At 36.8% G+C, this 26,973-nt stretch overlaps 1 protein-coding gene across 2 annotated transcripts; it reads right to left on the reverse strand.

Moving 5' to 3' along the window:
- On the reverse strand, positions 1 to 26,973 carry LOC122796603. Of its 2 annotated transcripts, none has more exons than XM_044065205.1 (5): positions 26,646 to 26,973; positions 23,710 to 23,840; positions 22,546 to 22,768; positions 11,517 to 11,626; positions 1 to 2,581 (listed from the first exon to the last, which is right to left on the reverse strand). In XM_044065205.1, the coding sequence occupies exons 1-5, from the start codon at positions 26,956 to 26,958 to the stop codon at positions 2,450 to 2,452; spliced, it is 909 nt and encodes a 302-aa protein (XP_043921140.1). In that variant the 5' UTR covers positions 26,959 to 26,973; the 3' UTR covers positions 1 to 2,449. The 2 variants fall into 2 exon arrangements, with proteins under 2 accessions (XP_043921140.1, XP_043921141.1); XM_044065206.1 differs by lacking the exon at positions 26,646 to 26,973 and adding an exon at positions 24,744 to 25,332.

Consider the following 26,973-nt stretch of genomic DNA (forward strand, 5'->3'; position numbering starts at 1 on the left):
TTGTTTTTAGCAGTCAACTTTATAAAACTGTAGGAACAAATATATTTTTTCAAAACTTTTAACATTACATTTTTTCTGTATAATGCTTACATACATAAAATTCAAGAGAGCTACATATATCAAAACTGACAAAATTACTACATATGCTAAAAAGGTATTATACAAAATAGAGAACTGCTTATACAAAATTTGCTGAGAAACTAAGACTCAAGCATCTTATAAGTTCCACAAGCATAACTGATTCACAGATTTAGAGAATTCAGAAATGTTCTTATTCTGACATAAATCACTTACTGATATTGTTTTGGGAATAGATAACATTTCCCAGTTTACACTTTCAACATAACCCCATGTTAAATTATAAAATATTATTCAAAATTCTGCATAAGAAGGAGTCTCATCACAAAACATCAGAAACCTCTGCTGCATGCGTCTGTTGCAAAAAGTTTAATTTTGTTAAGAGTATGATATTAAAAGGAAATTCTCAAATGCTGAAGCAAAAAAGGTCCTCAGAACATCTTTAACTGTATGTATCCAGATGGCCACAGTGACAGATCTGGTTGTAGTTGTGTTTTCCAAAGAATTTTTCAGATTTCTAAAAAATTGTATAAAGTCTGTAGGATATTAAAATAAGATTCTGCATCACTCAAGTAAAAGTATACTTTACCAGAAGAATAATATGCATATGCTGCCACTCAGTAAAGTATATCAGAGTTATTTATGCAGATGTTACATTGTGCTACATTTTTCCTGGCTATAAAAGTATTTATCTGAACATATGGCAGCATATTCCAAAGTATCATCAGTATCTATTTCTGAAATTAAAAGTAATTATATGGCTAGAAAATGTTAAGCATCCAGGAGCAATTATAAAGCAAGAATCAGCAAATTAAGTAAAATATGCACAAAACAACATTTTGTCATTTAAATGAAACTATGTGGGCTTCAGAGTGAAATCTGCCATCAGCTTGCAAACTCAATTGAAATTTTGCTTCCAAAATAATTTTAGCAAAGTGTAGTTTGTACAGGTAAGTAGATAAAATTAAAAAGAAAAAAAAAATCTTCCATCAAAACATAGACCTCAATTATACAAATTGAAACACTTTTTCCTCAAATTCAGTGAGGAACAAACATACAAGATAACTTTGTTGTTTTTTTTGGGGGTTTTTTGCATAAAAAAGAATTTACCTTTTCTCTGGGTACTGGTAAGCACAGAGGTGATTAAACTGAGCAGCAGATACAATGCGGTGAGTACATATACATCCACAGTGGGATATAGTTTTCATTTTCAGTGTTTATATAAATTTGTGTTTTGAGTAACAAATAATGGGTTAGGGGCAAGTGTCTATTTATCTAGCGATCTAGCTATGCAAATTCAATTTAAGTTTTTTGTTTTTCTTTGAGTGGTAAACAAATTGCATTCTAGCCCTCCTGTTGTAGACTCTGCCCTTCTGTCCCTACATCAGGACTGATGCATCTTGGAAAGGTTGAATATTATAAACTACTGGTGACCTCTTGAGTCACCACAATCCTCCTCAAGCAACTCTGCTAATAGATTTTAGTTTGAGCCAGCTGTCCAGTTCTTGTAGATATTGCGATATTGCGATCATTATTCAAGTAATCAAGCTTCTTTAACACATTATTTAGCACCAAAACTGTTTTCTTGAGATTTACATCTGTTAGAAGGCAAACAAAAAGTAGAGCAGTTGCAGCTTTCTCTCTTACTAGTGTAAATTATTCTGTCTTTTATAAATACAGTTTAGTGTGGAGTCCGATAGCCGCCTCAGCCACGATCCATTTATGACCCACTGTCCCACAAAATGGAAAGTGTCCTTCGCATCTGGTATGACTGATGAGATAATACTCGACATTACCTAATCTGATACATCCATAAACACAGCATTTCAATAGCCAAGAGATCAGCAGATAAGTAAAGCACATATTTGATCTGCTGCATTCTTTGGTATGAATTGCATTAGCATTATCACCATTCAGTACTCAGGAGATCAACAAATGAATACATTAGCTTTTTGTTCCATTGCATTTTATGTCTGAATTACAATTTCAGATGCAAACTGGTATACAGTCAAATCTGTAACCTAGGCATATTCATTGCCAGTGGCAATTAAAAGTTACTTCCTACTCAAAAATGTAACACACAGATATGATATGTGTGCAATTAACTCTTTTCCAGGTAAGGCTGTTAAAAGTGAGACCAATAAGCCATATCACCAACCGTAAAACAGTAGCCCTGTATGGTTCAATGTTCAACTTATAAGGTGTCCTGTACAAGTAGTGTTGTCTGCAGGTCAGTACCAGCACAAGAGGGACCTGCCTATACCAGCTAGAGACAGAATGAATCAACTCCCATTTCCTACTGGTGGATTCACAGAGTATTTTGGTCCTCCATCACACTGCCTTTCTTCATGAGGCATATTTAGTTTTCATTTTATACTATAACGCTTTCCTCAGTCAACAAAACTGGTTTATAATTGTCTCTTGTAGCAAACAGAGGAAGTAGATGAGACTTCAATTTGTATTTTGAAGTCTTCAAAAACATGTCTTGCACTCTCAAATACCTCTGTAGAAATATAAAAGAGAAAAAATATGTAAGAATGGAAAATGAATCAGCATTACTCCTTTTCTCACACACACATAAAATGGCATTCAGGTAAACACTATTTGCATATATGCAGCTAACATTATCAGTAAGTCTTCTTTAAAACTCCTTGGGGTCTGCTTTTAAATATTGTTCAGTTTTGTCTCATTTGTTATAGGATACTCTCTCCTCCATTACAGACACAAGAATAAGTTTGTCATTTCTTTTACCACATCTTGTTTCAGCTTCTTACCTCATCTAGCCATTGGCTGTATGAAGCCCTTAAATGCTTAGAAAAGTGCAGTCCACATTTTACTTCAAACCTACCTATAGATAGGATGATCTGCCCATTCATTCCACATTATTAAATCTCCTGATGTATGAAAGAGGAGCACAGAGACTAAGAGGTTGAAAAGAATCATGGAAAGGCACTGATAAAAGCTATTTTCCCACAAGATTAAAAGTGGCTATTATTATTATTTGTTTGCCTTTTTGTGATGTGTGTGTACACACACACACACACACACACACACACACACACACACACACACACACACAAACTTGGCTTTGCCCTGCATACCTTTTTATCTGAGTCCTCATAAATAGTCTGTTTCACTCTGGTCGTCTTGTGAAATGTATTTTGCTTTAGAATGCTCTTCTTTGTTGTTTTGATTTTATCAGGAGATTTAATCTGTTCTTGCCTTCCATGTAAAAGGGAAACCTCATTGCCCATTAGAATAAAATAAATGAATTAAATGAACTAGGAGAAGATGACCCATGAAAAATAAGAAATGATATTGGCTTGTAAACCAGGAAACATGAAAAATGTTTCTTTGGAAGCCTGTATCTCTTGGAAGTGATTCTTGTTTATTTAGAAAATTTGTTAACTGTATAAATAGCGTGTCTCTTTAGGACCCTTTTCATTTACTGTCACAAGTGTAACGATAAGGCTAAAGTATCCAAACAATATGGACACTTTTTTGAAAGGCAGAAGGAAACCAGATTAACTAGGTGAAACAAGCAGTCATGAAAGTAAATACCAATTCCAAATAGACAATTCCTGGAGAATAGGACTGAATCCTAAATTATGGAAACAATTTCTGATATTCACAAGTTTTATTGGTTTTGGAGAATGAGACTGTAATTATGGATTCATTTGAGGATTTATCTTGTTGCTATGATTGGACAACCATCAGTTTAATACCTTGTTGTAATGCAATTTCACTTTATAAAAATCCAACAATTTTGTTTTCCAATTTAAACACATATAAAGTAAATAAAGATAGAGTATTTAATCTATGCAAAATATTAGTATAAGAAGAGGACCATCACCTTTACATTGACAGTTTGATAGTTTAGAATTTTGTCAGACCAAAAGTCTAACAGAAACGAAATAGATAATTGCGTATATGTCTGTTGACTTTGTGTTCCTTTACCGAGAATATTACTGGGCTGTATTTCACTTTATATTTTATTAATATTTGCAACTTAGAGATGCGCAGCAAGAGTTCATGCATGAGAGAAATACAGAACACTATTTTCTTAGTATAATATTTGTTAATCAGGTTGTGGCTACTTTCATAGCTGGACCAATGCTGTAGGTAAATGGAAACTCAGGAACTCATCTATGACTACTATACAATGTATACTAGCAGATTATTGACTTAATCCTCTGAGCTTAACTGCCACACCTGCTGAGTGCAATACTGCTCTGTGCTATATGCCATATTTGCTACACTGACCTCCGAGTTCTAAAAATAGTAAATCTCATAAGTAATACGAAAGTGAGCAGAAGACTGCAAATAGGCAAGTGTACGAAATTAAAGCATAAGCCCCATACCATCTCTCCCTTTAATGACGACAACCACACTTCCATAGTCTTTGCTACTTATTGTCTCTGAAGTCCCCATAACTCAAAAAAGGGGGAATACTCTATTTTTTGACAAAGTCTACTCCAGTAGGTTACTCCAATTACAAATGCTTTATAGTATCTTGTTCAAAGAATATTCCAAGTAAACTGACAGTTTTCAAGCTGGAGCCTTAGTCCAAGTAGATGGTTACTATTTTGAAACTTTTCTATGCTTTTTGAGATGTAATGCAAATGGGTGTCATGGCTAATGTTATACTATAGCAGCATACCTCTCAAGCTCTTAGGGCAAGAAATCTGGACAAAGCCATAAATAATGAAGAGACAAAGTTCTAAACATAGAGGCACTTTTTAAATATTGCTCTTACAAACTTAAGAATGTTGATAGAATAACCAATTTTGCATTAGCATGTATTTTCTGAATGATACAAAGTCTAAAACTCAAATGTCTGCCATTATTTTCTGACTTCAACTCTCAATGATTTGCCAGAAAGCCACAATTTTATGAGAAACAGTGTGCGGTTGGAATAATGATTAAGGTGTTTAGATTACAAACACAAAGTGCAGGGTTTCATTCTCACATGAGCTAATTGGCAAGGCTTAGAATGACCCACAAGGGCAGCTGGCCTGATATAATCTATGAACCTATGTATAAAAATATGAGATAAAAATCTGGATATTCTGCAAAAATCTGTAAATTTGAGAAGGATGTATAGCATGCTGTTAAATGGGGTTTTTTTTGCCAGCAAGAGCAGTTCTGATTCACTGAAATTATTGACACTAATTTCTACATTTACTGTTGGCATGGTACTAAATAAGAAAGAGCAACACCTCTACACTGACTTTTCATATCCCCAGGATACCGGGGATAATGGCAGGCTAAAAGAAACTGAGTAAAAATGTAGTGTCTTTCTTGTTCATCTGCAGTCAGTGTGTTTGTTCCATACAGCTTATGAATTTCTGATTTTTGTCTTTGTAAACACAAAAACAGGGTATGTCTTTTGATGTATGTTGGATCTCTATACTTGCTGTCTTCTCTTGTGAATGTAACAAAATAAAGAAAAAAAGAAAAGAAATGGTCTTTTGAGATGTTAATTGCTGATGGTCTTAATGACGTGCAATATCACTAAGCCACAAGGGAATGGAGCCAAGGGAAGGAAGCATATGTGGATATGTACTGGCAAATGCTATTGTTACAGAACTGAGGTGATTGAGGAACACTGCTATGACAATTAGTAAAACTGATCTCACTACTTGTGTTTCTCAAGAACAGCAACAGAAAAATGTCATGTAATGAGCTTTGGGAGCAGAAGAAAAATACATTGTATATAACTATATGCTATGCTATGCAAAAATAATCTTGGATACTGTTTTGGTTGTGGTAGACCTATCTGTGAGTATTAGTTAATTTCTCTAGCTTATGACAATTAGGGACAGTATTTCTGCAATAAGAGGTAGCCAGGAGACTTGGGTATCCAGAACTTAGGTGTTTCTATATGCATTCTGTCTACTTTATTTCCCTTTATGTACCAACCTACATATATTATAATCTGTGTTTGCATTGTTTTCATTATTAAAGCAAATTTTTTAACCTTTAAGCTCCTCTGACTCTTATCCAGTCATAGCTTTCAACCTCTTAGACTAAGAAATCTGTTCAAAGCCATAAATAATGGGGGGACAAAAATAGGGACAGTTTTTAAATATTGCTCTTACAAACTTAGAAAGCTAATAGAGTGGCAGGTTTTGCATTAGCATGAGTTTTCTGAAGGGTATGAAATCTGAATCTCAAAAGTCTGTCATTATATTCTGACTTCAGTCCTCAAAGATTTGGCAATAATTTACCAGAAAACCACAGTTTTATACATAACAGGCTAAAACATGAAGCAAAATCTGGACATTCTGCAAACATATGTACACTTAAGAGGTGTGCATCCATTATATACTTATTTATATATTGCTACTTATCCGAGTATAGTGCAATGATTATTTACCTGTTGGTTAATAAGTTGTGGAGCATATATCTAAGAGTGTTATTTGGTGCATTTAGATCTAGCTTACTTAATAAGAGCAGCAAGTAACTGGAAATTCCTGGCTATTCTGGGGTAGTGGCAGTACTGATGAACTGACTATTCTGATGAAGTCCCGTGTTGGATGAAGCATTCAATCAAGACTTTTATTAAAGTTTTTGAAGGATCTCGAGTTTGGATCCATTCATCTGCAACATTGCCACTAGAGTTTATTTTGTAGTGGCAGCACTATTATGCAAGGAAGAAAGATGAGGGGGATTGGAAATTTTTGCCAGCCTTCTATGGGAAGTGTGTGTGTGTGTGTGTGTGTGTGTGTGTGTGTGTGTGTGTGTTTGCATATGTGAAAATAATACTTTGTGTGATACTGTGGATAAAGGAACACTGAAAGACATACTCAGACTGAGAGACAGAGAGAAGTGAGAAGTAGGCCTGAGGTAGTTTGGCCAATGACTCAGCTCTGTAAGTGGCCTGTGTATAGTCTTGCTGGAGTATGAAGGTTGGACACCTATATCCAGGGCAGCAGTACAAATTCCCTTTATGATCATGGAGATAGGTTGTATTTTGTGAATTATATTTTGTGAATTATTTATTAAAATAGACTTCTGTACATGTTTTTCCTGTTATTTCAGTCCTGGTTGGCAATGGTTGGATTCAATTCCTCCCACAGCCAACCATCGCAACATCACAGTGGGTGGCATTCTGCCCCTTGAGGGTCACATTGGTGGTAGTGATATCATCAGCCTATAACACTGGTGGCAGTAGTGCCATCCCATTGTCACAGCCCTTTGTAGGCTTGGTTACAGAAGACTAAATCTGAAATGTATACTATTGTCAAATGGCTAATCAGAGGGGTGTTGATACATTTTTGGGAGTTTAGACAAATCTTTATTGGAATTAGTTCTATATTGGAGACCTGGGGGGGGGTGCAAAGTGTTTCTAATTATGTTAAGCCTGTTATGTATAAAACTGTGGTTTTCTGGTAAATTATTGCCAAATCTTTGAGGACTGAAGTCAGAATATAATGACAGACTTTTGAGATTCAGATTTCATACCCTTCAGAAAACTCATGCTAATGCAAAACCTGCCACTCTTATTAGCTTTCTAAGTTTGTAAGAGCAATATTTAAAAACTGTCCCTATTTTTGTCCCCCCATTATTTATGTATATATGTGCATTACTCAACATGGGGACATCCACCCTAATCCAGGCCCTGCCTCTCACCAAGACCCTGCCACCTCAACACTACCCCATACTCCTAATACCTCCCTCCTCATTCTTCACCTCAACCTTAGAAGTATAAACAATAAAGTACCCAGCTTACATGCTCTGATAGCCACACATTCCCCAGACATTATGTGTCTTTCAGAAACATGGCTCAAACCTGCCACAAAGGACGAAGAGATTCTTCCACCTGGCTATAATATCCTAAGGAATGATCGAATAACCAAAAAGGGTGGGGGAATAGCTGTAATGTTTAAAAACAGACTTAACATAATTAGAAACACTTTGCACCCCCCCCCCAGGTCTCCAATATAGAACTCATTGCAATAAAGATTTGTCTAAACTCCCAAAAATGTATCAATCTTGTAATGATCTATATCCCACCAGGGAAAAACCTTGAACAAACTTTAAGTTGGCTAGCCGCGCACTATCCCCAAGAAACCATTATACTAGGAGACTTCAATATTGACTGGTCCCACTGCTCCGCAAAGGCTAATCCCCACCCAATCAATCTTTATGGCTTCTCCCAAAATATCACAACTCCTACCAGACTTGGTAATGCACAGCAAAAGGAGAGCACGATTGACTGGATTCTCACTAATAAAGATGCTAATAATTACACCACCGGTACCCTCCCCAACAGCCTTAGCGACCACCTTGTCACTTATTATAAAGCACAAACTCTGCTCTTCATACCCACCCCTATATAAACTTATTAGAAACAAGAAAAAATTCAACCTAGAACTATTTCTAGCGGAACTTAAATCCTGTAACTGGTACACCCTTACTACTCTTCCCCTAGCCGAGAGTATGTCATACTTCAATGACACTTTCCTAAATATTCTCAACTCCCACGCCCCAAATCGCCTTGTTAGAACCAAAGACCGTATAGCTCCCTGGCTAACAAAAGAAACCAAAACAAAAATTAAACTCCGCGACCAAGCCTGGAATAAATGGAGAGAACTCCCCTAGATCGCATCAAATTCCAGCAGCTTAGAAACTCCACAAAATCTGACATTACTAGAGATAAAAAACAGTATTACTGTCACCTTCAGGATAAACATCAGTCTAATCCAAAAAAGTTTTGGGCCGGATTTAACAACCTTCTTCATCCTGGTAAATCTTCTACCCCAACACCTGAGAAACTCCAAGTCAAAAACCAGAAGAAATAGCCAACGCCTTTAACATTTTTTTTACAGAGACCATCCAATCCCTAGCCAACCAGCTACCCACTTCCTCCCCATCTTTAACTATTCCCCATGACTCATCCCCTCGCTCCTTTACCCTTCAAACAGTATCCACCTCCTATATTCGTACCCTAATAAAAAAACTAAAACCGTCCACTCTTGCGGCCGATCGTCTCCCAGCGGAATACCTCCAACTAGCCTCTGATGTCATTGCCTACCCCATATCAATCTTGATCAATAGATCCATAACTGAGGCCACCATCACCTCCATTTGGAAAACTTCATACATCATTCCATTACATAAAGGAGGCCCTTCCACCGAAACATCTAATTATAGGCCTATCGCTATACTATCTCCAATAGCTAAAATTCTGGAACGGTGTATTCACAAACAACTTCTACACTACCTCACCATCAATAATCTACTGTCTAGTACCCAGCATGGCTTTCGCCCCCATCATAGTACTACCACTGCCCTCCTCTCCTTTGTCGACTCAGTAAATAGCAACCGCAACAAAAAACTTAGATCCTCTGCACTCTTTCTTGATCAAAAGCTTTTGACATGGTCAACCATCAACTATTACTCCGCACCCTCCAAACCCTTCATCTGGGCAACTTAGGCCTAAACTGGTTCAAGGATTACCTTTCTGGCCGGCAACAAGCAGTCCAATGGCAAAAATAGTTTATCTCAACTACTCCCTAACATAGGCGTCCAAGGCTCCATACTTGGTCCCCTTCTTTTCTCTGTTTTTATAAATGATCTTTACACTATCATCCCCAATGCCACCTGCATCCAATATGCAGACGACTCTACCCTGATCTGCTCTGATCTTTCTCTCCAGAAGTTTCAAGTAGCCACCCAACAATGTTTCGCCAGAGTTGAAAAATGGTTCTCTGACCTGAAACTTATTCTCAGCCCAACTAAAACCAAGTTACTATTATTCTTCCCCTCGTCTTCCATTTCCTTAACCCTAACGTCGCTACCGTCTAATCCTAGCTCCTTTCTTGTGGAATCCTCTAATGGAACCATCATAGAACCGGTCTTCCACACCAAGCTACTAGGCGTTACTATAGACCACAAGCTTAAAGCTACTAGGCGTTACTATAGACCACAAGCTTAAATTCGATCTCCACACTTCCCAAACCATTAAATCTGTTAACAAGAAACTAGGTTCAATGTACAGAATCAGGAACTTTCTTACTCCTCATGCAAAATTAACCATTGCCCGAACGCATCTTCTTTCCACGTTACTATATGCCTCCCCGGTATTTTCCTTCCTGAATAAACGTGAGATCAACAACCTTTCTACCACCTACCACCACATAGCCAAATTCATAACAGGAACACCTTATCGTACCCACCATTGCCATAACCTCAAGAAACTCGGCTGGTTAGAACTGCCCAATCTTCTTAAATTTAATCAACTCACGGAAGCCTTCAAAATAATTCATCAACCTGCCAAAACCCCCTCACTGTCCAAAATCCTGACCCCATACACCAATCTTAGTTCCCTTCGGTCATCAAATAGTATTCAAGTATTAACCATCAAATCTAACATAGGTGGCGATGCTCTTTATGCTAACTCTATTGGAAAGCAATGGAATTCCCTTCCCAATAACCTTAGACTCATGACGTCACTCACTCCATTCAAAAACAATCTTAGAGAATATTTCAAGTCCCACTGGTTATGCCCATGTCCAACCCCAGATTAATACCCATAGCTTTAACATCATACAGCTCTCTTCTCTCTTTCAAACTATTTACAATCAATTTACTTCCTCCTTATCTACCTATGTTTTCTGACCTATTTAACCCATGTTTTGTCTCTACAAGTATGTAAATAATGTTTGTTTTACTGTTTTGTTATTCCTTACAATGTAAGACTTCTATCAAATTGTAGTGCCTAACTGTTCTTATGTTTGGGAGCTTTTCTCCCCGGCTAGACTAGCCCGGTCAACAAATGTAAAATAAAATATATATTTTATATATATATATATATATATATATATATATATATATATATATTTATATATATATATATATATATATATATATATATATATATATATATATATATATATATATATATATAGAACATGCAAACAGAATATATGTCCACCCATTGGATTGTTGAGGAAATAGAGGAAGAAAACACAATTAATGCTACACATCAGGTTAAGACGTACAGTAGTTACATAACTCTGACCTAATCATTTACTGTATTTATAATGCTGTACTTTGTGTAAAAGTATATAATGTCCAGGGACAGAAAAATTGCAGCATAATGTATTTGTATCATTGTTCTCACCCTATACCAAGTAAAAAGCATGAAGTGGTTTCAGGTTTGCACTTGTCTTGCTGCATGTAAAACATGGAGTCTAGTTGTTCTTTAATAGTATCTGCAAACCCAACCAAAATTCTTAGAAGAGGGATCTGAAAATTGGCAATGGCTATGCAATGTGTTTATGCCTTTGAGTACAGAGTTTGTGAATTTCTAGTACCTGCAACTATAAACTATTAAAGAACCTTTGTTTAAAATGCACGCAAGTCACTACACCACATAAAATGAGTGTCATTGCTTTCTTTTTATGATAAAAAAGCAAGTAGATACTCACATAATTAAAGTAGAGTCCCAAGAATGAGAGCAGCAGTAGCACCGCAGGTCCCAGCGTCTCAGCGAGAATCATTGCTGTTCCGCTGTTCTCGTCTTTTGTAACAGGACAGCCTGTGAATGACATACAAAGCCACTTGAACATTAAATATGTAAATACCCATTTAATTATCATCTGTTCCTTTCATTGGGTTGGAATTATTTTTCTGAACAGATATCAATCCAACTTGCACTACTTGAACTATAAAATATTATGCAATGCAATACAATGTAAGATCGCGGAAAAAACATTTTTACACTTAATTGAACAAGACGGATTACTCCACATTTCACTGAAGCTTGTTTCATTATCAGATCATTGTGTCAAATGTTATTAACTTCTGCTGAGGTTGTGCAAACACTGAAGATGTTACATTACGTAATGGGGTACAGGGGATATAGGGATTTGTCCAACACCACTTCACTGTAAAGTATTTGTTTTTAATTTGTAAAGTTTGATGATATCACCTGTGGAGGAAATAAAATTCAGTGAAATGTACAATATGATATGATTAGTATTTTGTTCTTTCCAAACAGTTGTAACAGTATGCTGAAATCTAACAGGCTCATAGGGATTACTAGGCTAATGGTGTAAGGGCCCTTACAACTATAACCCAATTTTACCCAATATATGGCCCTTACGGGCAAGAGGATGGCATGGATTTATGCCTCTGCATTGAGTATCTGACAGATTGTCCTTGTACATAAGGGACATAGGCACTACCCCATATGTGAATTTGCAATTCCCCATCCATTAATCCAAAATGCATTTGAAGAGGGACAGGATAGGGCTCTGCTTGATGTGAATAGGATGTCTGTTCCCAAAGAAAGGGCAATTTCTCAGACACATATCTGTTTCCCTCCAGCATGTTTTATTTGAGTTGCTCACTAAATTTAGATCTCTACATTAGGTGACCCTTGTGCTGTTTGACTTGCAATGTGTAGCAGCTCCATCAGGGCTGGATTTGTGAGTGCCTTGTAGGTCAAGCATAGGTCAACCCTTAACAGTCAGTTGGAAACAGAGTAAAGAGATAGGGCTTTTAGTCTATCCTAATAGTTCATGTTGTTTACACTGTGTAATTGTTCTGGTGACATATAAATCGACATGTACAGAGATATTTTTTTCTACCTTATGTATAAAAATCTAAGCTAGATGTTTTTGCAGGTTTCTGAGCTCCACATATAAACAAAGCTTGAAATGGTACAAAAACATCAGAAAAGTAGTAAAATGCATGAATTTTTTCAATTTTGAGTACATGAAGTGTTATGACTTGTATTATTGAGACCTAGAAAAAGACAGCTGCTGAGAAAGCAAACTGGCATACTGCTAGAAAATAAGAAACAGATATCAAGGCCAAAGCACAAAGTCAGGGTAGCTGAATTCATATAAACTTTCCGTACGTGTATAAGACATAATATAGAGGAGCAACAGGGATGTAATGCATAAAGAGAATTACTCAGAGTACCATCCCCAGTGCATCCCTCTGACATGAATGGTGCAAGAAACAACTCAGTGAGCAGTTCAAGCCTGCCCTTTTTAAAAGGGACAGTTATATCAATCTGCCATGTAAACAGGGTTGCAATAATGATTAATCTCTTTACATCAGAGATCCAAGGTACAGGGTTCGACTCTGACTTCTTGTTACTGCTGAGGGTTGTAATAGTCTGCGAACTGATAGCCTAATATTTACCCATCGACAGGAAAAGGATGCAGAGAGAGTCTGGAGATGCCAGAGAGTGCGCAGAATATCACCACAATGCATAGGGTACAATGGCTACATCCCACCTGTTTCTCTGATCAGATACTCTGTACATCATTGCTATACATTATGGACTATGTTTATGAATTCTGACATTAAACTGATAATAGGAGAGGAGTTATAAATCTAAGTGTTACTTTAGAATGGTTTACAAAATAAAGGATGGTCAATTTGAACACTTTGTGACTTTGTTAAGAGGTTAGAAAGTTTAGCATTATTTCAAAATAATATAGAACAGCATATTGTTCTCTTCAACAAATGTGAGCTCTCAAGAGTAAAATATTTAAATATTTTTAAATAAAAAAATATGTTGAGTCCATTCCCAACATGACCATTAAACCTGTCTCACAGCCATTACATTTACCCTTTCTTTCTTCCACAGGGTGAGAGGGCAGTAGTCCATTTGTTTATCCTTGTTGGTGTCAGCTGGCACTGCAAATGTTGTCATCATCAGATGTGGGAGTAAAGCTTTATTATGCACCTATGTGTTCATTTCCAAACATTCATGTAAACATCATACACATTTTTTTTAGTGCTTTTTGTTTACTGGGATAGCCTTGAATGGGCAGAGAGCTACCACTTTTCAGTGGAGGCCCCGGAGAAAAAAACTCCAGAAAAATTCCAACATTACATGAAGAACATAGTAAACAGAGGTATACAAGTAATCAACAAATATACAAAATAAGTATTATTAATTAACAGCAGCAGCATCTAAAGAGCTATGAAACACATTTGGAAAAGAACTTGGTAGAAAATGGAGGGTTATAGTATTAATAGGTGAAAGAATATTTTAGGATAGATAGGAGGAAGAAGTGGGAGAGGGAGAGAACAAGGAGGCAATATTGGACCAATAAGTACGGGTATAATACTTATAAAGAATAGGAAAAAGTAAGGGGTAGGACATTTATCATCCATGAGTTGTATGCATACTAATCCGGCTAACTTTTAGGCATTCTCTGCATTGTGCCTTAAAAGAGTTGGTGTTTATAGAGACAGAGGAAGGGAGTTACAAATTTTGGCCAGGTAAGGAGAGTACAGAATGTCAACAGCTGAGTTGTTTGCTTTCGTAACAGTTAATAACTTTTGTCAGTGAATCTCAGCTGTCTGTTCAGGTTATAAAGTTGGAGAAAATTTTTCAAACTAGGGTATTTGTCTGCATAATAGATGCATTTATGAGAAGTGACAAGTTGAGAAAGTGTAATGTAATGCCTTAACTCTAACCACTGAACTTTTGAATGCCAAACATGTACTGTAATGGTGATTGGAAGCAAATTCTGTCACCTTATTTTACTACTGTTCTAAGAACGAGAGTTGAGTGGATTATACTTTAATTATGATGGGAGCAATACAAAGCAGTGTAGGGATGAAAAGGGACTGAGCAATAGTTTTTCTGGCATTTTCTTTGAGGTACTGGATCGTATAGAGTGCAGCTAGCTTATGGTTGCTGTTTTTCTCTCTAGTTTTATGTGATATTCACATTTTAAGCCTTCATCAATAGGGACTCCTACAAGCTTAGTTTGACTTTTTAGTTTAAGTTGGTGTTAGAGGAAGAGATTTTGAAATTATTTTTGTAGTCACTTGAATGCTTAGGGGTAAATAGGATCGGATTTATTTTTAGGGTTAAGGAGCAGCTGTGTATCAGACAGACAGGTCTCTGGCAGAGACAGATTCTTGGGTAGGTTGTTTTATTTCATCTATGCTTTTAGAAGAACAGATTATTGTTGAATCATCTGCATACTGTATGCTAGTAGCTTGTTTTAGAAGCTAGGTAGAGATCATTAATGAATATATTGAATAACAGGGGACCTAAAATGGATCCTTGAGGGATATCCATTGCAATCGGAAGAAAATAGATATCACTTTACTATGTTATTGCCTGTTACCTATTTGAGAGGTAGCTGGAGAACCAAGATAAGGACATTTCATGTATTCCTTTGCAAGATAGTTTTTGAAGCAATTTCTGGTGGGATAGTGCCATGTCAAAAGCTTTGGATAAATCTAGGAAAAGTGCTGAGACTAATTTTTGATATTGTTTAACAGATGTTATAAAACTAAGGGGAGCTGTACATGTGCTATGCAAAGGATGGAAACCATGCTGTTAAGCAGAAAATTGACAGCTGTCACTGAGAAAGCTGATGAGCTGAGACTGGATATGCTTCTCCTGAATTTAAAAGAAAGAGTGGAGATAGCATGGCTATAGACCTGAGGTTTGAAAACTCATCTGAGTTTCCATCTTTATGGAAAGAAAGAACATATCACCTTTTCCATAGGGTTGGGACACCACTTTCAGTGATGAGTGGTTGATTAGTAATGAGTGGTTGATTACGATAGAGAAAGGAAAAGCTACTGCATCAGCAGCAGTTTTTAAGTACTCATATGGTATGTTATGAGGGGAAAGGGTGATGAATTTTAAGGTTAGCAATAGCTGTTTTAATTGTAGAAGTTGAGACTGGTTTGAGTGCAAGTACTATGGGGGCTAACAAAGGAGGAGAAGAACCTGTGTCTGCCTATGCTGAGGGTTTAATAAGAGAAGTTACTGTTTGGATGAAGTGGGTATTGATTTCGCAGACAATGCTGACACTTATTAGATGAAGTAGGCATATATTGTATTGGTGTACCAGGTTTTACCAGCTAGTTGATTGTAGTCCAAATATTGGGGTTGTTATAATTTGCTGCATATATATTAATATAGTAGGTTTTTATCAGTTTTGATTTGATTTTTAGTGAAGTTTCTGAGATGTTTATAGTATCGATTAGTATCGATTGGAAATTATGGTTTTAACTTGCTTCCATTTTGTCTAGGCAATGTATTTCTTTTTATGAGCAATTCTTTTTATGAGCAATTTCATACTTTTTGAAAGCCAGTGTGGTGTATTTGATTTAATGGATTTGGTTCTTATTGGAGGTGGTGCATTTAGTACACTAAGGCATATTAAGTTGAACAGAGCTACAGTTTAATCAAGTGGGAGGGGTTTTAGAGCCCACAAGTTGACTGATGTTAGTGCTGTAATGGATTGGTCCTTACAGAAAGAGGAGCGGTTATGAGCAAGGCTGTACTGATGCTGTTTTTGGTTAAGTTTATGATACCTTATTGTGAAGATGGGTAGATGATCACTTAAGGTATCAGGTAAGGCACCGGTTGAGAGGATTTTGTTTTGGGAAAGTAGAGAGAATCCAAAGATAGAGGCTATCCATATTTTTGTTGTACCTCATGGGAGTTGAAATAACTGAGTGAAACTATATAAATTAATGCCATTAGAAGGACTGTTTTGCAAATCAATATTCAGGTTACCTGAAATTATTGTCTCACATGAGATTATTATCAGGTTATTTTGAGCACAAAAAGCAAAACTGACTTGGTTTAAAATGGACATCAAAGGCTGCCAGACTAGTACCTACCTGTGAACCTATCAACTGAGAAGATGGTGTTTGATGCCCAGGGGACAAGTTCTTCGGCAGTAACAATGGTATTTCATGGTGAGGAAGAAAACTCCTGTAATGCAAGGGCTTTTGTGAGCATTCATTTGTAAAGATCCAATAATTATTTCCCCATTGAAGAGTGGGAGTGAGCTTGTATGAGACCTAGAGAGGTTGAAAGTATTCTTTTAGATGATGGCCACCTCTCCCCCTTTTTATGGGTTTTGACAAGTCTTAAGGCATTATATCCTTGCAGTAAGATTTCTTCATCTTTTATTCCTTGTGTAAGCCAAGTTTTTTTTATGGATACTAGTATATCTGGGGATTGTTAGGCTACCTAGGCATGTACATCAGTAAGTGTGTTAGTTGTATATAGCGGTAGGTGTTCATAAGATGTAAGGAAGGCAGCAGTTAAGGGATAATACAAACTGCGTAGAATAGTTGCATTACAGATGTGGAGTAATTAAGAATGAAATTAAAGTAAATGATAGAAGAGATGGAGTGAAAGTAAATGATAGAAGAGATGGAGTGAAATTGAAGAGTAAAATTAAAGAGAAGTTAGAAGGGGGTGATGTGAAGGTAAGAAAAAAAACTAGAGAGTAGATTGAGGATTTGAGGGTAGAAGTAGCGTGTGTGTGTGTGTGTGTGTGTGTGTGTGTGTGTGTGTGTGTATATATAAAAGTAGGAGAGTCTATTGGATTGAAGGAGGAGGGCATAAAAGTAGGAGAGTCTATTGGATTGAAGGAGGAGGGCAGAGAAAAAAAGAGGGAGGTTTTGCTTAAAGTGTGTTAATTATTTTCAGAAGCATCCTTGATTTACAATCAATTAAAATTCTTGCTATAGTCCTCATATTAAAGTTGCAAGTGATTTTGCAAAAAAATGAAGATTATAGAATGTTGTCTTACTCTCTACTTTCACTGTTTTTATAATCACTCCCACAAAATGATATCATGTTAGGTAATGGGCAATATTTGATATACGACTGGAAAGCATTGTAGGGAAGAAAACAACTTATCTATTTAGGATCAACTTCTTACTTACATTGTGGTTTTACTACTACATCAACACATCAATTAATTTTCAATGTGAGGTGTTTCACCTGCAGTAATTAGTTGGCACGTTGTCTTTCTAGGAAGTAAGAAACTACTATTGATGGATTTACTATGGAATGTAGTAGCTTATACTGTATATTAGTTGAGGTATTGTGGGTTCAATCATTCATGAAGTCATGGCAGGGATTTTCAGCTTTGATAACATCAGAGGACTGTCCTTAAAAAATGCATCAAACAATTAAAAGTTCTGTATTTTATATGGTGACGAGGTTATAGCCAGTTCCAAAAGATTTGCTTCTCAGACTTGCTTGAGAACATGATGAATACACTTTAAGGTTTGGTTGTCTGGAGTATTACAGATGTGAGGACATGTGACTTTGAAAATGTTAATAGTCATGCGTATGCTTTTAAGAGGGGTGGGATGTAGGAGACGTTCTGGGTGGATACCAGGTGAAGTGATAAAATGCAACGGGATGGGGGTGAAGCAGGAGTGAAGCAGGCAACAGCTCCCACATAAGCAGGAGGTACACTGTGGGCATGCTCATGGTGAGTGAAGAAGACAGAAACTGTGAGTTATCACACAGGTAACTGCTATGAAAGTTTCTTCTGCCTTTAAAATGTATTTAAAAAAAACTGCTCTACAAAAACAGTCCTTAGAGCACAGCAGATTTGTATCTCTGCAGCCTGAAGAAATTGTAGATGTGTGTTATGATCATCGGTTTAGTGGGGGGAATGACATGGATGCTCATTGGGGTTGTGGAAGGAATTAAAGGGCCAGAAATTCTGGAAATAAACACACCAGACTGTGTCTGTGCTTAACACTCCAGAGCAGATATTTACACTTGATGTTTTAAAACTTACTGTAGGGCACTTATTCCAGAAATACGTTTTCCCACATAAATCTTCTCACATAGGATATACACGTGAGCTGCATCTATTGAAGTACCTAGTCGACCAGGATATGCATTACAGTATACATGTACGCTCCAGATCTCAGTACTATGCACCTCAGGGGCCATCATGGAAGTTACACTCCTCTCTATACATCAACTGTGGCCCCTTCCTCTTCAGAGAGGCAAGCTGGAATTTGCTACTGAATGTCCTTCTCCTCATACCAGTTCCTTTCATTGACAGGACTGCTGGTCAAACCAAAATTGCCTAGAGCAAACAGACATGTTTGCCCACAGCACTGGCTAATATTTTTGATTTAAGTGACTCATCTTCATTTCCATTTTTGATAAACTCCTTCTGTCAAGTCTTGTTTAGTGGCACAAACTGTATGTGTTCCCTACAAGATGACTAAATTCTGAATCTTAGAAAAGTATTCTTATAAGGCTAGTGTAGTTATTACAGATAGACCTGCAGAGATCCTGGAGTATAAGGGGTCCCCCTCCCCTGCAAAAAGTGGGTTGTTGCTTTTATTTTTAAACTAGAGTATGCTAAAGGACACTTAACTGATTGTCACGTGGCCTCCTCTGTGTATAACAGCACATACATCTTACAATAACAGTAATTCAGATTTGTTAGAATGCATCTTTTTTACCCATTCTTTACAAATTATTTGTCTTTTACTTATACACTGAATATTTTTCTCCCTGGATCTCCACTGCAAATTGATTCTGCCAGGCTGGACATATACAATTTAGAAACTTGAACAAGTAGTCAGCCAAGGATGGGAAAATTCCCCAAAACAAAAAGAGGGCAGTTGCAATTACATTTACAAAACAAAGATGAAAGCAAAGACTAGAAATGTTCAGTCTTTTCATTTTGGCTTTCACTGTACAAAAATTTTGGAATCACAGCTGGCAGAATTTTAAACTATGGGACAATAGGCACAAGACAACATGAATTTATAATGAGAAGGTTGTAGGTCCTGCTATACAATCGAACAGAGTGCAATGATTGGGATTAAAGCTGGATAATCAGTGTATTAGATCAGAAAGGGGTCAAGGATATATGCTTAGTTAGGGTTTAGTAAAGCATTTGACACAGTGCAACATAACTGAATACTAAGCAAATTACAAAACAGAGAGCTGGGGGATGGCATAATGGTTAAGGTGTTTAGGTGTTTACCTTACAGACACAAGGTACAGGGTTTGATTCTTCCCTTTGGATTGAAAAATTTGGGTGAAGAGTTGGCATAATAGTTAAGGTATTTACCTCACAGAAACATGGTACAGAGATTGATTCTGACCTCTCATTATTGACTAGGTTTGTAGTAGTCTGCAGATTAATTGTGTGGTATCTGCCTACAAAATCAAGACTTAATAGTGAGTCTTTAGATGGAATCTTGACTATAGCATTGCCTACGCATTCAAATGCACAGGAAGTAAAAGTAAATTGTAACAACTTGGATGAAAAGGATGGTTATCAGTGAGATACCACTGGGAACACCATCAATCCCAACCTATTTTAATGACCATGTAACTGATCATTCCAGAATATGCAATAATAACCAAGTACAAAAGGCAAAGAAATAATGAGGGGACATTTTGCAACAGCAGGAAAACACCCAAGACAAGGTAGCTTCAATTCAATAAAATGCAAATTACTATATTTTGGCAGTTAACATACAGGAAAGCTGAACTGACCTGGAAGGGAAAGGGTAGCAGCAATAAAAAAGGAGAGGCAGTCAAGGAGAAGGCATATATGATGATCAAAAATTATTTTGAGAGAGCAAAGAAGAAGAATAGCAGAACACTGAGAAGCAAAGTAGGAGACTTCTGCAAGTAGAATGCAAAATGGCATCCCATCTATACAGACTATACAGTAGGAAACCACTGGGAGCATTGTGTGCTTTCATGGAGACCTCATCATCTCAAGGACCACACATGAGATACGGACAATTCAAGAAGGATAACACAAGTTATGTCCAGTCTGCACCAGAATCCATATAAATAATGAATAGAGGAGCTTATATTAAGCTTACATTAAATATGAGTATTACTAAAGAAAGAAGGCAGGCATTGATATTAATTTTAAAATACTTTAATTGAGCCCTGGGAGGCCAAATGGGCACCATCTGCCAAAAAGGACAGATATGGGGACAAAAGGACACAAGTTAAAGCAACAGAATGACCAGTTCAGAAAAGACACAATGAAAATTATTTCACAAATAGGAAGATACATAATTGGAACAGTCCTACTGCAGATGTACTACAGTCAAAAGAATAAAATATTTCAACACAGAATGAGAAGTACAAAAGCATTTCTCACAGTGGGTACATAAAAAGTAAATAAATAAGCCCTTGATGAAGTGTTATCTTCATTTAACTCATCCAGGAGGTATGGAAAAGGGAAGATCAGGCAGATCTTCACATCAGAGGACTGCTTCAGATAGTCTATTTCTGTTACTGCATTAGCAATTTGAAAACCACTGGGTTTTCTTCAGCTTTAACTTGACACTGGAAAACTCCATCTTGCAGTGTTTAGATATTAGATGCATTACCTCTTGGTATACCTCTCAAAGCTTTTAGCACAAGAAAGCTGAAAACCTAGAATGATGTGGGAACAAAGGCCCAAAAATAAGGACAGATTTTAAATATTACTCTTAGAAAATCAGAAAGTTGCTAGAATAACAGGATTTGTGTTATCATGCATATTTTCAAAGGATATAAAGTCTGAAACTCATAAATCATTATTTAATGACTTCAGTTTTCAGTCATTTGCCAGAAAACACCAGATTTTGGGAGGAACAGACCAAAAATATGCAGCAAAAATCTGGACAGTTGAGAGGTATGAGGCTCCTGGATAACATCAGATATGTTTTGTCTTCCTTTTGAGAGTTATATACTTTTTGACAGTTAACACCAGCAAATCTTTAGCACTCTTAAAAGGGACATATTAAATGAGTTCTATTTTCTAAGAAATGTTTCATATCCAGATGATTATGCCAAAAGAACTAAATAACAGAGTTATCCCTTAAAACTTTTCAGAGGTAGACATCCCCAGAATATGTGCTGACAGGAGCTTCCCTCATTATAGGTCATACGCAGAATGGATATTTCACCAGTTAGCCAAGTATGCAAAAAGATCTTTGCAGATATTTAGGCAAAGCATGCATTTTTAATGTATAACTGACAGATTTTCAAGTTGAGCTTTGATGATATCTACTGCTGTGGAGAGTTACTCCCTGAGCTTCCCCTAAAGAAAGAGTTATCAGCCCAACCAGATTTTCCCAGTAAACAAATGCAAATAAAAAAATGGTTACCTTTCAAATTGTTCTCTTGCTTTCTGGCCTACCAGTGAGGTTATTTCTGAATTTAATTCACTTAGAACTTACTGCAGAAGTCATATCCTCTTTCCTAGTTATATAATTTATCAATCAGGCTTGATTCCAGTTTTATGAGGATACTTCTGCTTAAAATCTGTTTTGTTAGGACTGGCTGCTCAGTTTTTGGACAGGAGTTGTCACCACTGAGAAATAAATCCTACAGTGATACTAGCCCAGCCCTGTGCATTCTCATGAGAAATGTAATAAGCTTCTATCATGTCCCTTTTTCCTTTAACCCTTCGCATGAAGCATGTTCTCAAATGCCCTAGTCTGTTTCCAACAATATTTTATTTCTGGGTATGGAATTATACTATGTAAACAGTTACAAAACAATAAACATAATTTCACCCAAATGACATCTAATCTCTTCGGTTTTACTAATATTTTTAGGAGCTATGCAGAACAAGGGAGGCACATAAAAATGATAAACCTTCAGACTTTAAACTGACCAAGTTAATCCAAACTATTTTGAACTACAAAGTGTATACTGACCTGTTACTGTTAATGTAATACGACCTTGCCTGCGTTTACTTTGTTCTGCTGACCAGAGAAAGCACACATAAAAACCATTGTCTTCTTCAGAGAGGTTATCCTTTTCCAGAGAGTTTGTATCATCACAAATGATCCTTGATGAATTTTCATAGACTGGAGAATAATAGATTGTGTTGCGCTTTATATTTCTGTGTACTATTGCAGTCATGCCATTTTCATCAACCTATAAAAAGAGAATAATGTCTTTGAATTATTAAAAGTTCACAAAAGCAATTGCACACAAACACAGAAACACACATGCACAATAAGTTTACAAAACATGCATTACAACTGATATGCATAGTAAAGAGCCGACACTTAAGAAAACTTGTCCTCTTTAAAATACATTTTTAAATATGCCTTCTGCACATGTACTAATGCTTCCATTTTGCTGCTAGTAAGTATTTGGACATTCATCCAACATTTGCTATAATGATATTCAATTGTAGCACAGCTGCTGTATGTGAAATTTTACTTTTTGTTTTGTATGGTCAAACTACTGGCACAGACCATGGGTCACAACAATGAAAGTGACCTATAAAACCACTGAACACGGACTGCTACTGTATGAATTATTGAAATTTAGGGTCTACCAATCGGCACCAGTGGCCTGAAAGGAAACCAAGTTTCCACCCAAGACAAAAACTGCAGCTCATATGGCAAAGTTGACCCAGTCCTGTAATCATCGATAAGGAAGTGAGTAAATATGTGCAATGTATTACTTAGGAGGACAACTAATCATATCTTATATCTGGATGAGTGTTAGAGCTGTTTAATTCAGTTATTTGGTGTGTTATCATTGTTGAACTGACCGGGCATTTGTCCATGTACAAATAAGATACTGCTGAAGTGACCCTATTCAGAGCTTGGCATTTGTAATAGACAAGCAGAAAGTCCAAATCACATTGTAAAGCCATTGTAAACAAATTCTGAGCAATTATGTGACCAGTTGTATTTTAAACACAGGGCAGTAGTAGACTTTTGTGGAAGAGCAGAGTTATAATTTCCTTGATTAAATTGTATTATTGTGAAATAAAAGATTATAACAACACATTTCAGTTGAGGGTATTTTCTGTTACATATTAGCTTTGCACTTAGCAGACTTCGGCATTATTGCATACTTACTTTATACCAACTCACAGAGGTGTAGTTCATGTTCAGGTCAACATCAGCTTTACATGGCAAAATAGTGCTATCCATGCATAACGCTTTGACTTCATCATCTGCCTTTGCTGTGTGGCAAATAAGCAGGAGCACTAGAAGGTAAGAAAGAAACAAATACATGGCATCATATAACTGAACAGAGACAATTACCAACACTTTATTACTTGTCTTCATCATAAACTATGCAGCAGAATGGCAGCCCATTCCCCTGCTGTTTACAACTATTAGTCTCCTCTACTGTAGTGTACCCCATGTTGTATTCCATGTATAAAATGAGTGATAAGATGAAGGCACAGACGGGTCATTAAACAAATAACTAACCACCTACTGCTTTGCAGATCCTTCTGAAAACAGATACCATTCAAAAACTGTGCAGTCCTGTGCCAGACAAGTTAAAAGGGTCTTTCAACAAGTACTAACAAAGTAATTCAGCGAAATGATAATGGAGTCTGCACTTTCTTCACTGGTGTGTGTCCCTGGAGTTAGTGTATTTAAGTTTGGGTGTGTGGTGGTGGGTACAAGAGTGCCTTTAAGGTTTGCTAAAGCAGTTTAGGTTTGCTGTACTGTCACTTGCTGAAATTTTCTTTGGCAAGTCAGTATAAATCCCTAATGTCAAGCCCCAAACTACCACCTAAAGCCCTTTATTTTTTTAAATAACCCAGTTTCTAGGTTTATAAGAACAATGTTTTAAATCTGTTCCTATTTTTGAGTCTTTGCCCCCACCCCACCCCACCCCCACCACCATTTTTTAAGGCTTTGTCCAGATTTCTTGTGTTTTCTGAAAAATATGAAACATGAAATTCTAATATTTGGCATTGCTGACTGACTGGTAGATTGTAATTCTCAGTGATTAACCAGAAAATAAAAAAATACAAGATACAGAACAAAAATATAAGAAAAAAAATCAGGGTCATTCTGCAGAATCAGGGTCATGCAGTAGCAGAATGAACATAACAAATACAACTGGGCCAGTGTGGAGCCTTGCAGTTTCTTACCACAAACAGCATGAGCAGAAAAAGAGGCAAACCGTGATTCTCCCATATAGGTGCACCAAAAGCAACTGACAGATTAAACCCAAGATCCCACAGATGCTCAAACTCTCCATAAGGATCAGGAGGGGAACTGTATCAAATGCAACAGAGGGATCAGTTGGGACCCATACAGAATAATTATTCTGATTTTTTGCTGCTAAAAGATGAGTGACCATTTAGATATTATTGTCTCAGTACTTTATGGAGCTCAGAACAAAACTTGAAATGGTAACCAAAAATGCACAAGAGACTAGGGGTATCCAAATTGATTACACACCAGAGTCTCTAACCTTCCCAGTAAAAAGCATAACTTGCTAGAGCACTTGAGTGCTGAGAAGAAATCTTGAGCATGGTCAAGGTTTCCTTTAAGATGGACAGAAACGTGCAAGCCCACAGAGAGGACTGGATGATTCTAAAAATATAAGCATGTAAGGTATCTAAGTAAAATGTCAGCAGCCTAGATGGCCCTAGATGTAGCCCACAAGCATAAGACTTGGTTGCATCTGCATTATATCGTTACTCCAAACCAAGACAGCCAGGTGTCTTTCATGGCAAGGCTTTTAACAGCTCTTCTTCCTGTTTTGCATCTTCCTTTTGACCCCGTATAAATGCACTTCCTAGCGTAAATAAGGTTAGATTCTGTTTCACTTATAAACGAAAGCCTTTCACCAGGGGCTCTCCTGAACAAATATTAACACTTTACAGTAATCTGTCATATTGGGCTTCTGTAAAACACGGACAATCTTCAAAATGCTTCCTGCACATCAGGTTAATCTGCTAGCTTCAAACAATAATGTTCTCCATGTACTTCAGTTGACTTAAATGTGAATGAACCCATAATTAAAGCTCGCAAATTCTTAACACCTATCTAGACACCGCCTACATTCTAAATTCAATGAATTTTGGTATTTACCCCACAACCTGAGACATAGTATGATTCGTCTATCGGTCTAATGTAGCATTTTTGCATGTGTTTCAGAAAGTGCTGTAATATTTTGCATGCTATTACATTAATTATTCTGTATTCCATTCTTTCAAAGCACTCACTACACATTGATAAGTTTTAATTATATATATATGATTTAATATTGTGAGCTTTAAAATGTTATGACAATAACATACATTCTCCTGTTGTTGACACATTCTCGTCATTGCCATGCGTTTGACTCACTACAAAACAAGATCTTCGCATTTCAACATACCACCCTCATCCTCTCCTTGACAGTAAATCGGTCACTTTAAAAGAAGATAGAGGTGTGAAAGTTCATCTCTGACAGTGTGAATAAGGGGTGGAATGACTGTACAGAGTGACGGGTAATATAGCTCAGGTGCTACATTTTTGCTAAACTTTTAATAGAGAAGGCTCCAAACAGACATATTGATTCAAGATGGAATGGCATGTAGCTAACAAAAATTCTAATGTGGGGTTATAAAAAAGATGTAAATATTTTGTTAATTAGGATTCACAGGCATCAAGTGTTATCCAACAAGCAGAAATACTTCGACAATTCAAATGAGTTGTGCGTTACCTGACTCAGTAGCTAAAGAATTCTGCCTAGACGATGACTGAAGGGTGTGTTTGGTCTTGGAACTAGTATTTGCTTGCTTTTTATAGCTGAATGACTGCATTCTAGCTAAAACTGTGTTATATGAGATACCAAGAAGTGTGAAGTATTGTTAGATTAGAAGAAAGTAAAACATAAAACACAATGATTTTAACAATGCTTGCATCCATTGTAAGCAGATTGCCTATCATGAGACTGCATACTGCATGGAGATAGCTAAGAAAGGACTTTTTTTTTTTTTTTTTTTGCAAATCTACCTTCCTTCACCAACCATTATGAGGTAAACGCTGCACACACTTACCTTGTAGCATGCAGTGATGCAAGAAGATTAACCGAGGTCCGTTAGCCATAGCTGAGCTCACAGAGTAGAGAAAATGTGCTTCACTAGAATAACAGCCAAACAATCTGTGCTTGTTCTGTCTAATGCAAAGCTTCCTCACAAGCAGAGTTTTATGTAGGAGATAAAGTGACGCAATAGGAAAGTACCCCTGCATGGTTTCATTTTGTACTGCAATATAAACATTCTGGTTAAACAAGCAGATTAGTTTTGCTTTAGTCTTGAAATCTGCTTGTATGTATTTAGATCGACATTGAACGGATTTCAGGTTCTGCATTTTTACTTTTCGTTA

Source organism: Protopterus annectens, chromosome 3.part0 (assembly GCF_019279795.1).
Source record: "Protopterus annectens isolate FY-2018-M chromosome 3.part0, PAN1.0, whole genome shotgun sequence".
Classification (NCBI taxonomy): Eukaryota; Metazoa; Chordata; order Ceratodontiformes; family Protopteridae; genus Protopterus; species Protopterus annectens.